General features: G+C 42.3%; 2 protein-coding genes across 17 annotated transcripts in view; both read left to right on the forward strand.

Annotated features, from left to right (window-relative positions):
- Dnc (phosphodiesterase dunce) overlaps positions 1–16,919 on the forward strand; it is a 385,323-nt gene that overhangs the window by 331,274 nt on the left and 37,130 nt on the right. For all 16 annotated transcript variants that reach the window (XM_076796809.1, XM_076796815.1, XM_076796817.1 and 13 more), the window contains 3 exons: positions 6,659–6,760; positions 6,903–6,967; positions 9,230–9,342. In XM_076796809.1, coding sequence (XP_076652924.1) covers positions 6,659–6,760; positions 6,903–6,967; positions 9,230–9,342 — 280 coding nt within the window. The remainder of the gene's footprint in view (positions 1–6,658; positions 6,761–6,902; positions 6,968–9,229; positions 9,343–16,919) is intronic.
- On the forward strand, positions 8–4,451 carry LOC143359125 (uncharacterized). Its single transcript, XM_076796843.1, has 3 exons — positions 8–1,890; positions 2,095–2,148; positions 2,391–4,451. The coding sequence occupies exons 1-3, from the start codon at positions 1,641–1,643 to the stop codon at positions 2,414–2,416; spliced, it is 330 nt and encodes a 109-aa protein (XP_076652958.1). The 5' UTR covers positions 8–1,640; the 3' UTR covers positions 2,417–4,451.

Genomic DNA, 16,919 nt, shown 5'->3' on the forward strand with positions numbered 1-16,919 from the left:
GTGGATGATGATTGTCGAGGGCTGAGGAATCGAGGTCGACGATCAGTCGGCCAGTTTAAGTAATTGTCGAGGATCCTCCAGACCGCCCCGAGCGAGCGGTAAATTGCGTCTAACGAGGGTTTGTTCGCCGCCTCAGATTTTCGTTGATCTTTTCTCGATCGATCGCGAGACGCTTCCCAGAATCACCTGTTCCATTTTTAGACGCCGGTCAATTTTTTCCTGGATTTCTGTCGATCCAGATCGACGATCGTGATACGCTTCTGGGAACGGATTCGAGTGTGATTCAGATAACTACTGACTGATGAGGTGCCGAGTGTTGATCACGGAGGTCGAACGATAAAACTTGATGGACGGTTCTTGAACGGTAGATCACTATCGGGCGATACTGCGGCTGATTAATTAATTGGCGATTGCGTTAGAATCGGTTGTTTTCTTTAAAAACAAGCTTCTACGAATGGGCTTCGTAACGAATTTATTGCGAAACTCGAGGTGTACTACGTTTTCGTTGATGCTCTGTTTATCGAATTTGAGATCGTGGTACTCGACGTCCACTTGATCGATCGAGTTCAAATTTTTGGGTGTACATTCTGTGAACCAGTCGCTGTAACTCAGTATCAAAAATATACTGAAATAATTTTTTGTTTTACTGTTACAGTCTTTTTAGTAGAAATGGAGGAACGAAAGTGACATTTTCTATAAAAGACGTCGCCATTTGCAAAAATTTTCGATTTAATTTTTTAACAGCGGTACCAATTACAGCGAGAGGTACATAGAAGGTGTACAAAAAGTTTGAAGTCAATCGGTCCACTGGACCTCGAGGTCAGCATCTAATGGATACTTTTTGGTTTTCATGCATGACGGATGCATTTTTGGAGGGAATGGTTAATTATAGTGCGCAGAGTGTTCCGCAATAACGATAATTGGCGGACGTTCAAGGCACTCGTTCATGGGTAACATTTATTAGTGTTTATCGGTTTGATGCATCTGCATAATGAATAGTTCGGTGGAAATAAGTCCGCGTTTTGGAACGGGGCCAGGAACTCATTTACAGTTTTCCAGGGACGTTATTTACGAGGCCGGGAGTTTTCACTTGTTGAAAAACAAACACAATTAAAAGCGTGTGTGGCAGTGTTCCTACGGAAAATGGCAGTTCGTTGTCGGACTTAACCGCACGCATCCGTTCGGCGTTTAATTAAATTTTATTTCGGGCTTGTTTGTCAACGAATAGCATTAAAGATTCCGGGGGAAAAAAGAAGAACAGCTTTCAACGGATAATAAATGGTGTTTGTTCAGGAGAGAGGATAAGGTCGATACTATACCTGGCATATTGTAGGAGGGAAAGAAAATTTGATATCCAATCCCGGCTGAATAGCTAGGAAATTGCAGTCAATTTGCTGATTACGCTTTCGTTAGACGGCGATTCAGCGGGCGCTTAATTTTTGTTTTTCGGTGGCAACAGTGGTGCAGCCTTGAAACGCAATTTCATACGGGGTTACGACTACCGTGACGGGCATTTGCGATTTCGATGAAACGTCGGTTGCAGGATCGAATTTGTTCGAAGGAAAAATTCGTTTAACACACTCAATACAAAATTATAATCTTGATTGATATAAATCATTTTTGGCGTACGAAGTCCTGCAATGTTTGTGGATAATATTTACACCGATTCAGAGCACTACAGTTTCATATTTTATGGAAGTAGATCTCCCACAGTTAGGTGTACCAACAGGTCTCCCAATGTTAGGCATGCTTGTGGTTCTCCTAATGTTAGTGATGCCTGTGGTCTTCCCAATGTTAGGCATGCCTGTGGCCTTCCTAATGTTAGGTCTGGTAACCTGATTCTGAATTTAGGTTCCCCAAAAGACTTACCAATGTTAGACCTATCTGCAGGTCTCCCAATGTTAGGTGCGCCGTCAGGTCTCCCAATGGTAGGTCTACCAGTAGGTCCCCCAACTTTAGGCATACCTGTGGTCTTCCCAATGTTAGGCATGCCTTTGGTATTCCCAATGTTAAGCATGCCTGCGGTTTTCCCAATGTTAGGTCTGGTAACCTGATTCTGAATTTAGGTTCCCCAAAAGGCTTACCAATCTGCAGGTTTCCCAATGTTAGGTGCGCCGGCAGGTCTTCCAATGCTAGGTCTACCATTAGGTTTCCCAACGTTAGGTCTGCCATCCCTAACCCACAATTTAGATTTCAATGTTCATTTTCCAATGTTAGACCTGCCAGTAAGTCTCCCAATATTATTTCTGCGAGAAGTTCTTCAAAAGTTAGGTTTTCCCAAATGTTTCTCAATGTTAGGCATACCTGCAGGTTTCCCAATTTTAGGTCTGTCAAATGTAATCCAAATTTAGATTTCCTAGTGGGGTTTCCAATATTTGACCTGTCAACAGGTCTCCCAAAGTTAGGTCTGCCATGAGGTCTCCCAATGTTAGGCTTCGTAAGGTTAGGTATTGCACTAAACCGTTACAATCTCTTTTGTATTCGAGCATCGAATTTTATTGCATCATTTTAAATGGTTAAATAATTCCTTCCATTTAGTAACCAGATCGCCGTTAAGACGGAATAAAAATTTCAATAGCTCGTTTAATGCCCTTTGAAAATTTCCGTTCATGCACATCGAATTTCCACACGCTTTGAAAACGTTTAATAAGGATGTTAATTCAGTGTACACGAGACGGGGACCGGACCGCATTGAAATTCTCATCACGGGCGAACAGCATCCCGGTTTTTGCCCGTCGAAATTCGCATGGTGAATATGAAATTCCCGGGAACGATTCCCATTTTGCGCGACGATGACGCGGGTCTCGTGCGTCAATGATATTCGGGCTTTTCCCTAATTTGTAATAGTCGACTTCCGTCCATTCTCCCTTTTTCGGTCCGTCTCTGTTCCAGCAACAAAGAGATCGCGGTTTCAATGAGAATCTACCATCAAAGAATCTTGAGAGCCAGAATTCTTAGAGATCCATTCTTGCAATTAATTTTTCCCTGAACACTTTTCTGTGCAAAATTACCACGGCGAAATATTTTTAATTTCCTGCATGAAATTTTGAACGAAAGGCGAAATTGTGGAACGTTTTTCGGTGCAGGCGAAATTTATGAACACCAGTGTTTGAATTATAAATAACGAGGAATACGTTCGACGTTTTCTGAAACGCTACGCGTCCCGTGTTCTATTCGCTTTCCCGTCGGATGAATCGGAATTCTCCGTTGGCGGTTTTAATGGGACGGACGTGTCTCTGTTTCGACGAAAGCAATCGGCCATTCGAGCCCAGCGAGCAGCGCGATTTTAAAGCGATTTTTGCCATGCAATTCCCCTAATTCACGGCGCGGGATTACAGTTGAATAATTCCCAGGATTTAAAGTTCAACAAAAATACGAAAGGATGTATCTCAATATTCCGAATAAAACGATTTTCCATGGAAATGGAAACGCAACGGAACAAAAACCGTACAGTTAGCGTTAAATTAAAGACACGGAATATAAATTTTCATTGTCAAAATAACTCCGATCAATTTATGAAAAAGAAGCAATTCAAGATTAACGATGGAGCAGCAAGGCGATTGTTGAAAATTTTTTTAAACAAAAGTAAATAACATACGATTTCGTAATTTTGTGGTATTGTTTATCAATGTTTAAGGACTGTTCACAAAAATTCTCATTGCAAAAGTCACAGTAACTCAAGAGATATTAATTAATTCACAAACGACGAAATTCAATAGGTACTTTTAATGATTGGGGAATAAGGCGATGATTGATAATTTTTTTTAAACAGAACCAATAAAGATAAAATTTTGAAATTTTGTAAGATCATTTACGAATATTTAAGGACTACGTACAAAAATTTTTAGTGCAAAAGTCGCAGTAGTTTCTGGAATATTAATTAATTCCTGAAATTGCTCGGATATCGAGCCAGATTGCCTGGTCGTCTGCGGTCATCGGGCGATGATTGGAGGGAATTTTCGGGTGCAGTGCACGTCGATCATTAGCGGACGCGCAAATCGTTAAGTAACGAGGGTAGGTTAATTAATCCGTGAATATCAATGACAGCGTTAGGATAATATGTCGATTAGCGACGCTCCGGTGACCCGTAAACGTCCGTGTGACCTATGACCTTACGGCAATTTTACTGGAACCTCGCAGAATCATTTATTACACACCGCGGGAGCATGTGATACGATTAGAGTGGATTCCGCGCGCAATCTCTTGATATTATAACGTCGAACGTGCAAACGCAAACGAGCGCAATAGGGAAGTCTGGGAATTCGATGAATTCGGGGAAAAATTCTTTACTAAATACCTTTCCTTACCCGCCATTGCACAACGCAACTGCAAAACTTATAATTAAATTCGTAATTCCTTTTGAAACTCCACAATCTGTATCAAAAGTATGTTAATAAATAATTTCCTATCCTTATAATTCCATAATATTACATATATCCCACAGTATTAATTTAAGCGTTATTTAATTCTCAGTGCACGTGGCACTTCAGTATTTTATCACTCTTTCCATCAAAGAATTTTTAAATCATTTGAATACGCTCCATATTTATCTTTTCCTTCGAAATATTCTAAATCAATTTCTATACTTTCATTTTGCTGCGCCCACGTCCGATACGCGTTTCATATTTTCATGCGCTTCTTATTGACTTTTAAAATATCATAAAAATCACTACGTGGAAAAGCAATTTCCGCCATATCGAGTTTCCCATATCACAGTCTCCGTCTCGATTTAGTATGAAAGCGACTTGGAGATTGTCGGTGACCGAATATTTCTGAGGTCCAGTTTATTTCTCAAAGAGAAAATTCAGTTTATTTCTCGAGTTTCTCTAACTACATTTTATTAATTAGAACGGACGAGCTCGGTCGTGATGTATTTTGTTAATTAGGAGCTACGTCAACGCTGCTTGTCGCGTTTCCCTTATTAAATTCGCGAAAAGCATACAATTCGTAATCCGGATATGAGAGCTCGGATAAATTCCGATAATCGATTCGCCGGGCTCGTCCCGGATAATTCTCCTCGGGCGAATAATAAATTATTTAACAAGATCTCCAATTCGCGTTCTGTTTGCAGCCGAATTTCTGGATCCCGTGGATGATTGAATTATTAATAAATACCGTGAAGGATTTAATAAACCAGAGGCCCGTCATTTCCATGTGAAAATTACTGTTTCCTCCAGCGATTCTACCCGAACGTATTTCTCGGCTTGTCGAAGGAATTACTTGGCCACCTTGTTTCTGGGAACGAATATCGATTTCTGAATAATGTAGAAAACTCCGAGGCTGATGGGAAAAGGCTGGGAAAGTTTCTTAAATACGAGGAATCCATTCTGGTGTAATCTTCGTAAAGAAAATTTTCGAATTCTGGTTACCGCGAGGAATACGTGATCGAACGCGAAGCCAATTAATTTCGCCTAGTTTATAAACAGAAATATCTTTTTCGGCTCGAAGTCGTCCCAAAATTAGATCCGTGACCGTCCTAACTATTCCGGACAGTTTAAGAACAGGTATTAATAGGAAACTAGTTTGGGAAGAGCACAGCAGGCACCCAGATGTCAATGTGAACTCTAATTTTGTCTACGTTCCCGAAAAACATTGTCCTGTTTGACAACCACTGCGTTCCCTGTTACTGTTGATATTCATCGATTGCTTTGACAACCACTGTTTCCTCCATCACCGTTCATTTCGACGTCCACTGTCCCGTTGGACAAACATTGGCCTTCCGGAGAACCACTGTTTGCTCTGAGAACCACTGTCCTTTTTTACAACCATCATTCTTTCTCCCATTCATCGATTTCTTGCATAACCGCCGTTTTTCTTGGTATCCACCGTCTCCTTCGACGACAATTACTTTATCGACAACCATTGACCTGTTTGAGAGCCACTGTCTCTTTTAACGACCGTAATTGTTTGCCTCCTTCATTATTTTCTTGATTAACTGCTGCTCTTTTTAACGTTCACTGTCTTCCTGGGCAAAAACAGTTTTCCTCGACGAACTGTTTGAGAACCACTGCCATTAGCGAGCACTGCTCTGTTGGACAGCACTCTCACAAATTCGCAAAAAAATCCACAATTGAAAATTCCTCACACATTTAAATTACCGTAGAACATAAAATCCCCAATTGACAACTACTGCCCAGTGGGCGTGTCCACTCCCCTCCCCTCCCCTTTCCCAGGCATGCGCACCACCTCACTCGGCGAACCCACGCGACCCCGGAACAATTGAATATGCTATAAGGTATTCGCGGAACAATTCCATTTACCGTTTTGCGAAGAAGCAGTGACACGTGCTATTGGAAATTCCTTTCGAGTCGTAGGCGCGACTTGAATTCCGCTCGGGCAGTCACGGTAACTGCATAATGTTGCGCAACAGAGGATCCCGTTGCCGGAGAAACTGAGACGGCGTACAGTTTGCAACTTTGTAACGCCACGCTTGCATGTCGGTAGAGGGCAGCTTTCGAAACATCAAGTAGAGAAAAGTTCGTTGCAGTCTCAATATCCTGCGCCCCGCCCACCTCGCCCCGCCCACCCCGCTCCGCCCCGCTCCGCCCCGTCCCTCCCCCTTTCCCCGCCCCTTTCCAACAGTTTATCACCCTCTACGCCTGTTCATCTGCGACGACGACGGAACACGATGCGCTAACTATGTCTCCTCTATTTACAGCCATGGCGAGGACCTCATCGTCACGCCTTTCGCGCAAATCCTTGCGTCCTTGCGCTCGGTCAGGAACAACTTCGTGTCGCTCACTAATGTGCCCACGAACAAGTGAGTATTCGTCGACGTTTTCATTTTTAAAAAATTACTTAATCATTTAGGAGACTGTTCAAAATTTTTGGTCTTTCTAATTTATTATTTGATTAAATTGTTAGACAAGTGGACCGTGAATAATTTGAACGTTTGTTTGCAGATCACGAAGGAGTAACAGCGCGCAGGGCAGCAGCACACCGCAGCCCCGGATTTTGGCGCCTGGAGGTAAATTTTTGATTCCATTCAGTCATGCCAGAACAAACCTAGAACCTGTAAAATTGGAGGAAAAATTATTTTCGCATTTCTCCGGTTTCTCGAATCCACTTGAACGTTTGAATTTTCAAAAAATTTAATTTTTGGAGTGAAAAGGTGGTTCTGTAGGTTTTCGTTTGTTTTTCCAAATTGGGTTTTCGTGTTTGATCTTCAGTGGGATGGTGTTCGTTGAGTTTGTGCTGGGAAATTAGCTGCGGGAGTATTTGTAACTTTCGTACAGCCGAAGTCACGTGCCTATCAACATTCTGACGTCAATCTGCCTCCTGTATTCTTGTTTTCCGTTTGAACGTTCTGTTGGCTCACGTTTATGCAACCTTCCATCTTCCGCAGGGTTTCATGTTTTCCGTTACTTTCGCCCACTCCTGATAATCTCCTTGACGCTCTAATAAGTTCTCCCATTGAGGCGGGATCTTTTGACCTTTCACCGGGACGAGATCATTTTCGAGAGTGTTCATTAAAAATTTGAACCTTCGTGGCAGTCTTCCTGGCTGTGTAATCTCTGCTTATCCTGTATCACTACTTCAAAGAACGGCTTTTCAAACACGGAAAGTTGTAATATCAATGCGAACTTGTTCCTTGCCGTCTGTTTGACAAACTAAATTCACCGGTGCTGCGAAATAGAGAGGTCGTTCTTTTGCACAAAACCTCCAAAGATTTCTATAGAAACGAACTATGGCGTAGTCCATACAAATTTGGAGGAGGTTTATGTCATCGTTCTGCTGGTTTCGAATTTGTTTGTAAAATACAGGAACTTTAATAACATCGCATCCAGTAGTCCCTACATAAGCAGATACAACAAAAAGGTCTGGTTTTTGCAGTAAACATTTAAGAATTTTTCTAAAAAATGTACTATGACGTAGTATATGCAAAATTAAGGGGGGTTTAAGTCATGAGTATGCTCATTTTTAGTTTGTTTATAAATCACAGACTTATGAACTTTGCAATACTTTCTTACTTCCCCCCAAAAAACATGCTATGTTTAACATTTTTTATCTCAGAAACTTTATGTCCGATGGACTTGAAACTTTTCTTATATTAATCGGGAATCCTTGGTTTATCATAAAAAAATTTTTGTTTCTCTGAAAAACCATTATTGACAACATCACGATAAAAATTACGAAAACTTCTATTTTGCTTTGCACCCCTTCTAAACATACTTTCTAGGCTACAATTTTTCAAAACAATTCGTTCCACGAAAAAGACACACGTTACGCTGCACAGGCAGCATTGTTGAGTCTCGGTAGAATGAAAATCATACAGGAGACCGATTCCAGAACGGGAGATAGGTACTTGTATCTCGAGCCAGCTTATACCACACCGCCTGCACGCGCGGTTTTCAGTTAAACAATCCACCGCGGTTGCCCGGGGCTCGGAAACGTTCTGCCATCCGTTCTCAGCGCTCTGTAAAGATTACCTAGACATCCTCTACCTGCTCACCGACGCCAGAGATTCAATTAGCGAGCACTAATGTAATACCATCTGCGCATCTCACTGCACGACGACGATCCTCTTATTCTTCGGAGCCTGTTGCGACATGTCGGTGCTCTGAAATCCCCGCTATACGACCGCCAAACATTTCTTTTCCCGTTCCTCAACCATCAGACCATTTCAAACCGATTCAAACTTTTCCAATCCTGCCCAAACCGTCTCCAACTTGTCCAAACCTAAATGGACTCTTTCAAAACATAGGTAGAAATAAATCGATGTCACTTCGAATATATTCGTTCTTTCGCCATAAAATTTTACGTACGTCATCTTTAAGGGTCCCCGAAGACCCTGTAAAAAGGTCCAAGCCATGGGGTCGCTCCTCTTATTAGAGAAAATTCGTCAAACTCTCTCAAACTCGTTTAAACCTAAATAGCTGTTCTTTTTGGCACGCAGCATGTTCAGGGGTTAATCGTTCCTTTGCCATAAAATTTGACATTCGTTATCTTTAAGGGTCCAGGAAGACCCTGTAAAAAGGTCCAAGCCATGGGGTCACTCCTCTTAATATAAAAAAATCATCAAACTCTCTCAAACTCGTTTAAAACTATGTAGCTGTTCTTTTTGGCACACGTCGTGTTTAGGGGTTGATCGAGGCACTATAAAAAGTTGAAAACCAGGCAGTACTATTTTCTATTAACTGAAAAGACCGTCTAAACCCTTTCTATGATACGGGGATCTCTTTTCTGAGGCAAACACCGTCTAACGTCTCCGTTTCCTTTCGCTTTTCAGAGGAGAACTACCAGAAGCTAGCCGTGGAAACGATGGAGGAGCTGGACTGGTGTTTAGACCAGTTGGAAACCATTCAGACGCATCGATCCGTGTCCGACATGGCCTCCCTCAAGGTAGGTTCAACGTGGTCCACGATGTGGATACTCATTTTCTCCGCCTTTTTCGCGGCTGCTCTCGTTTCCGAGTGAATAGTCGCGTTCCGCGGCCAGTTCAACGTTTCTGGGAGATCTTCCGAGAGGTGGGAAAGCCTGATGGCTCTTCAGGGTGAAGTGTTTAGGGAAGATTGATGCCGGCAGTTCTCGGGAAGCTGATACACCTCCTTCGGAGGCCTCTGCTCCGACAGAAGCTGTGCTTAGGCCACTCAATGTAGCCTACAACGCCTCGGTGCATAAACGATCAGCTCCACTCCAACAGCCAGCGAAATCTCAATTTTCATAATTCACATAATTCCCTGAAAGTCTGTTCCACCAGATAGGACCAAAAATGATTCAGTCGTTTATACGAAATTTTATTTGAAAAGACAGATCGAACCCGGATTTCTATATTGATATAAATAATTAAAATAAGTCTGCAGTGACTTAATCTTGAAATAAACCTCGATGTAATATTTTGTTGACATAACATTTTCGATTCGTAGAATCGTCGTCCCAGTTACAATCGATCTCACGTCGAGCTTTTTCCCGGGATCTATGAATATTTATCAGCGTGGATCGTTTGATTAATTTGTCGCTCGGCTCCCACGATGAAAATTTGATTATCGGCGCCGGTTAGCACCACGTCATCGTCTTCAATCCCGCCGGAAGCGACGTCACGAATCGAATTAACATTTTCGCGCACGCAGCTGAGTCATTATCGTCCATTTCAGTATCATGACCATCGGTGGGCCGATCGAAAGTGACGAAACGTGGACTGATAATAGATTTGTCAGCGGTTCTGGTGACTCAGAGAAATGCTATTCTGATGGCATGCACTCGTGACTAGGTTAATATGCATTCGTGGTAAATTTGCAAATTTATACAGTTCGGAACGTTTACGTTTGACAAATAGTTTATTTCTAACGGCAAGTCAACTTCCAGTGTGTAAAATCATTTGTAGGAAATATTTACTTTGTATGCATTCGTGGTATTTGCAAATTTTTGCAATATTAATTTTAATTTTTATAACATAGCCTGTCGAACAATTATTACTTATTAGATATTGAATTTGGAACAGTTTGAACATTGGGAGAGAATTTAGTATAAAATGAAAAAATGTGAGAGATAACATTTTATCAAAGTATTCCATTACACTTTGGACTGATTTATGAAGAGGCTCTTGAAATCATGTTGGCGCCTCAGATTTACTGCTGCAACAGATCGTGGGTTGCCATAACATCGAATAGGTCTGCAGGAAGCAAGCTTCGGAACGTCTTCGTTAATTTCAATTTTACAAAATGTGGAAGCACTCTATTTCTATTGTTGATACCTTCGTGTTTCACACGTCGAGAATATTGGCGTTTTCCGGCGCCCGGTTTTAGTTTAGTTGCAAACTGAAGAGAAACTGACCGAAGCAACTATAATAACTCCGTCTTGTAATCCAAAACTCGGTCCGAGCATTCCAATGAAATTGTTTGAATTTTTTGTTATTTGTTCTTGTGCCGTCGACGTTGTGCAGTCGATCGCGAATCGAGTTCGAACGGTTTTTTTTTTTTTTGTAGCACGAGGTGAAATCGACCTCGACTGAATCGACTGTTGAATACGATTTATAGCTGCGGGCCGGCAGCCTCGCGAATTCTTGGAAAACCCCGCAGATTTTTGACCGGGCAGCCTCGACATCCTCTTCTAGGAAATTTTTCGCCGGCGATGCTCCTCGGCCGTTTGAAATTCGCGCGGTTTTCGCGACGAGTCACGTACTCGGGTCAAGGCAGTCCGTTCCCGAGGGGTTCCGGGGCACGTGGCCAATTAGGGGACTCGGGATCGATTTTCTCCAATTTTTCTCTTTTTTTACATTCTACGAACAAAATTAATTGAAACAATTATTTCATTCCCACATAGCCACGTGTAGTAATACGTAAATTTGAATTGGAATTTTTCCTCCATTTTGTAGACCAAGTGGGCGAAAGTTCCTTAAAAATCGTGAGGAAGTACTTTTGGATGAATTGTGTACCAACAGGTCTCCCAATGTTAGGTCTGGTAACCTGATCCTGAATTTAGGTTCCCCTAAAGACTTACCAATGTTAGACCTACCTACAGGTCTCCCAATGTTAGACCTACCTGCAGGTCTCCCAATGTTAGGCATGCCTGTGGTCTTCCCAATGTTAGGTCTGGTAACCTGATCCTGAATTTAGGTTCCCCAAAAGACTTACCAATGTTAGACCTATCTGAAGGTCTCCCAATGTTAGACCTATCTGCAGGTCTCCCAATGTTAGACCTATCTGCAGGTCTCCCAATGTTAGACCTACCTGCAGGTCTCCCAATGTTAGGCATGCCTGTGGTCTTCCCAAAGTTAGGTCTGTTAACCTGATTCTGAATTTAGGTTCCCCTAAAGGCTTACCAATGTTAGACCTACCTGCAGGTCTCCCAATGTTAGGTGCGCCGTCAGGTCTCCCAATGCTAGGTCTACCATTAGGTCTCCCAACGTTAGGTCTGCCATCCTGCCCCACAATTTAGATTTCAAGGTTGATTTACCAATGTTAGACCTGCCAGTAAGTCTCCTAATGTTATTTCTGCGAGAAGCTCTTCAAAAATTAGGTTTTCCCAAATGTTTTCCAAAGTTAGGCATACCTGCAGGATTCCCAATTTTAGGTCTGTCAAATGTGATCCAAATTTAGATTTCCCAGTGGGGTTTCCAATATTCGACCTGTCAGCAGGTCACCCAAAGTTAGGTCTGCCATCAGGTCTCCCAATGTTAGGTTCCATAAGGTGAGGTATTGCACTGAACCGTTAAAATTTCTTTTGGGATGAATTGACAAAGGCAGACAGCCCACTTTCCCGTCACAATTCGAACGTAAAGGGCGGGAGATTTGAATTGAAAATGCTCCCAGCGTTCTATACTCGTCCCGATCGCTTGGATGGAATTTCATGCGAATCGGGGACGACTCGGGGTGAAGAATGGAGTTCGTAGAACCGCAGGGAGCGATGGGAACGATGTATAGGGCCACGGTGGAATTTATAATCGCTTTGGGGATTGATTTGTGTGGTGACTTCGCATTGTTTAAATGTGCTAACCGCGGTGTTTGCCTCGGTTTATTTATATGGACCGCCGGCGGAATGTTTACCGGGCTGTTTTCGTTCCGCGAAGTATTACGGGCCGGCGGCGCGCGATGTTTAACCAGAAAATAGAAACTATCGGTAGCCCTGCGCGCGCTCGCAAGCTCGCAAGCTCTCACTGTTGCCAACTCTCTCCTCGACTTTGACCCCCGAACGATATTTCGCGGGATTTCATTGCGTAACCGGCCGCCGAGAGACGTCACGGTCAAGGCGATTGATAAAGCCTTCGACTATAACTGATAAATCACCGTTCGAGGCCGTTCGCGAAATTCTCCACCGGACTTTGAAACTGTGCTCGGACCCCGAACTTCGCTCGAACAATTCGCGAATTCAGCATACGCCCTCGCAGACCCGAGAAACAGTTGATAGGAGAAGCAGTCGATGAAAATATCAAAGGTCTCGGTGAAATTGTTTTCCGAAGCGAGACGAGAAAAGACCGGGGGCGATCCCGATACTTACTGCTTATATTTATCCCCGGGAACGATGAAAAGTTTCCTTTGAAATCACCGCCGGCGGAATATTAAGTTGGAAACTGCTGGGTATCGCCGGCAAGTTTCATTAAACCATCGTCATTACTTAACAAATTTCATTATTACGATATTGACGAGGACGCACATTCCGTTTGTTCTACAAATTACGTACCGTTTCTTCATGGTGATTTAGTAGGGACTTTAGGGAAGAAGAAGCTTCAGTTTCATATTTTCCTTCAAGTAACGTGTCAGGAAATCCGCGAAAATAAATGTCCCACCCTTTACAAATCTTGTGATCTACACCACGAAATTTTATTTCCATTTTTGCCGTGGAACTTACAGTGGATCTTGAGAATAGTAATTTGAAAATTTAAATTTCCCGCCAAGCGAGGAGTTAAGTAAAAAAATCCTGGAAAATACGTTTTCCCTCGTGTATCAACCCTGTGATCTTCAGTAATAAATTTTCTTTTTTTTTATTGTAATTTACAGTGGACTTTGAGAATAGTAATATGAAAATTCAAATTTCCCGCCAAGCAATACATCGCGAATTAAACCGGAAGCTGAATGGTTCCAAAGGAAGCCGGAAGCATTATTGGGTCCAAGCCACAATGAAAGAGCAAAGTTATGGGTGAGCACGCGTGTAAAATCATTGTCGTAAAATATTTCCTGCAATTTCGCGAGTCGTTTCATGCGAATTGGTTGTCCCGCGAGATGAGAGTACACGGTCGGATGCGAGCCGGCCATCGAATTGGCAGAGATTCAAGGGAATATCGATTGTGCCCACGTGATACGCCAGAAACGTAGACGCTAATCCTGCATTTCGTTGGCTTAATTGGAGGGAAACGCGCGGGCGGCATGAATCCGTTGATTGCTGATTCGCTAATTAGTAATGTTATCTGTGCGAAAATGAAAATCCGCGATGGACTCCTCAAAGTATTCCTTACCGTTCCTTCGTTTACGCCAACAATCAATTAATATCGTAATTTAATATCTGTAAATTCACTTCACACATTTACGTTTCACCTGGCGGAAAACATTTTGCGAAATAGAAAGTCGAAATGAGAATTTCATTTTTTCAATGGAAAAGAATTCCTGGAAAAATTTCTCTGGTATTATTTTCCAAAGGATTAATATTCCAGGAACACTGCAATTTGAAAATTTCCAAATTTTATCCCTCAGATACGAAAGAATTTTGCGAATTTAAACGGAAGAACAAAATTCAATCTTCCGTAGTATAATTAATAGATGTTCTTTCAAATAATAATTAATAATAATTTAGTCCGTGTTTGGAGTCGTCCTGTACAAGGAACGTGCGAAAGAATAGTATAGTTGAACGGCTAGCCGAGCAGTTATAAATAAATTCGGGACGCTCAGCCACCTGCTCGTCGCTACGGTATTCATAGTTCGTCCACGTGTACAGCGACCTGCATATCGGTTCGCTCGCAACGTACCTAATGATGAGGTCGCGAGTCCTCGGCGCCGATGTAGGTCAATTAATTCAAACTATCGATTTTTCCGGCGAAAAAGCCGGAACAGACAAGGGCGGCCCTTGAGTCACGCGAGGGTCTCGTTCGTTTTCGTTCGGAGGAGCCAAAGTCCACGATCTTGGGACCATTTGAACTTCCCGGGCTGTAAACATGCCCAAAACTCGACTTCCTGGTCAAAATTTCTACATAGACATCCATATTCGTAACCGTCCATTTTTAAACAATGTTTTCCTGGCAGAAAAAGTCGTCAAACCTCGTCAAACAAAGCCCAACAAATCTTATTTCTCAGGAATACAACCTAGCTCTCATCAAACATCAAACGGATTCAAACCTGGTTTCAAACAAACGTCAAACTAGCTCAAACTTTGCTCCAAACAATCATAAAACTAGCTCAAACCTAGCAATCTTTCGTTCGCAGCAATATAAGCCTAGGTTTAACTAAATTGGCTCAAATCTAGGTTTTATCAAACGTCAAACTAGCTCAAACCTAGCAATTGTTCTTTCGCAGCAATATAAACCTGGTAAAAACCAAACTGACTCAAACCTACGTTTAATCAGACGTCAAACGAGCTCAAACTTAGTTTCAAACCATCATCAAACTAGCTCAAACAATCGTCAAACTAGCTCAAACCTAGAAATTGTTTCTCAGATATATAAACCGAGGTCTCACCAAACATCAAACTAGCTCAAACCTAGCAATTGTTCTTTCGCAGCAATATAAACCTAGTAAAAACCAAACTGACTCAAACCTAGGTTTAATCAGACGTCAAACGAGCTCAAACTTAGTTTCAAACCATCATCAAACTAGCTCAAACAATCGTCAAACTAGCTCAAACCTAGAAATTGTTTCTCAGATATATAAACCGAGCTCTCACCAAACATCAAACTAGCTCAAAGCCATCAGGAATATCGTTGATGTGACTTCATTTCCCAGTGGATGGATGTCTTCATCGAGATCCCTGACGTCCACTTGGATATCCGTGAACATCCACTCGGCCTGCGAATCATCTCGGCTCCGACCTTTCGAAAGTTTCCGCGTGACGAGTGGCAATCGAATTTTCCGTGGCTCGGCTCTCTCGCCGCTCCCGGATGTCGGATTGGATCGATAACGTCTGGGCTTCCTCTCCGACATCCGACAGGGGGGCATCCAGCGGAAGCGCGTCTTTTCGTTGGTTTGTTGTGCCACGAATTATGGCCGGGAGCCAGGCTTGCCGAATTCTTTCCGCTTCGCTGAATTCGAAAATCCATCGGCCTCGGTGGTTACTGACACTGGCTGCGAGCAAACAACTCCCGCGACGAATCTGGCGGATTTGCTATTTTGTTCACGGTCTACTTGTTGTTCTAACTGAACCGGTACCGTTCAATTTTAATGAATAATCATTTCGGTAAGTGGGAAATGAAAAACTATGATTTGCCATTGGGCGCAGTCTATTTATTATGAATAACTGGTACGGTACAAAAATGTTAATAAATTTCCCAGAACGAATGTGTAAGAGTTTTTATAACAATATTCAACATTTACTCAGAGTGTTATTATCAGACGGTCCCACACAGTCAAACTCACCGTGGAATTAAAAGTAAACATCGAATCCTAGCTTGCTTCTCATTTAAACGACTCTCCGTAAACCGCGCCGTAAATCAGATTGCAATTAAAGTTACACATTGTTCGCATTAACCACATTTGCATAAGCGCGAGGCCTTGCGATACCACGATTTTGATTGCAGCTAGAAAAACAAATTGTGTTATTAGACCGGTGAATTAAAAGTTTGTTTAAAAATGTTTTAGAAATTGTTTCTAGGGTATTGAGCAACACTTTATTTCATTGATAGTCTATTAGGCAGTATCAGTGATTGACAGTGGCTTCCAAGAACCACTCAGACACACTCGACTCGAGTAAACACCGAAAATTCGGTGTCGGTGACAAATTGCACTGTTCCCAGTTAGTCAGCCATTCGCGGAAAACAATCGAATCCGGATGATTAGGCGCAATCTATTCTCTCCGCGACCTAAATGAGACGAACGAGCATGTTCGTCGAATCCGCCTGTAAAATCCATAACACTGGCAGCTGGCCAAGAGGCGCCTGGCGTCGCGACACCCCACCACCATTTTAAACACTTCCCTGAATTCGGCGCAAAACGGTATCCCTAAAAGTGTCTATCAAAAGAAATCAATTCTTGCACAAAGTCGAAAATTCGAATACCATTTGTGGATATCCAAAATTGTTAATAGATGTTCGGTTATTTTATTTCTTAATTTATAGCAAATTCTATGAGAAATTAAATAGTTAATTTAAAAAGTATGGTTTGTCTTCTTCGAATTCGATCGCGTAAGCAATATTGACGGTATGATGAAATACAATACCGTTGTGAACTTTCAGTCTTTGATCACGGCACAATCTTGTGACGAATCCGTGAAATTATTATGCAACGCGATCAATTGTGCAATTACTGGAATTCAATCGTCCACCCTTGCAATTGACATTC

The sequence above is a fragment of the Halictus rubicundus genome, chromosome 11 (genome assembly GCF_050948215.1).
Source record: "Halictus rubicundus isolate RS-2024b chromosome 11, iyHalRubi1_principal, whole genome shotgun sequence".
In the NCBI taxonomy this organism is placed as follows: Eukaryota; Metazoa; Arthropoda; class Insecta; order Hymenoptera; family Halictidae; genus Halictus; species Halictus rubicundus.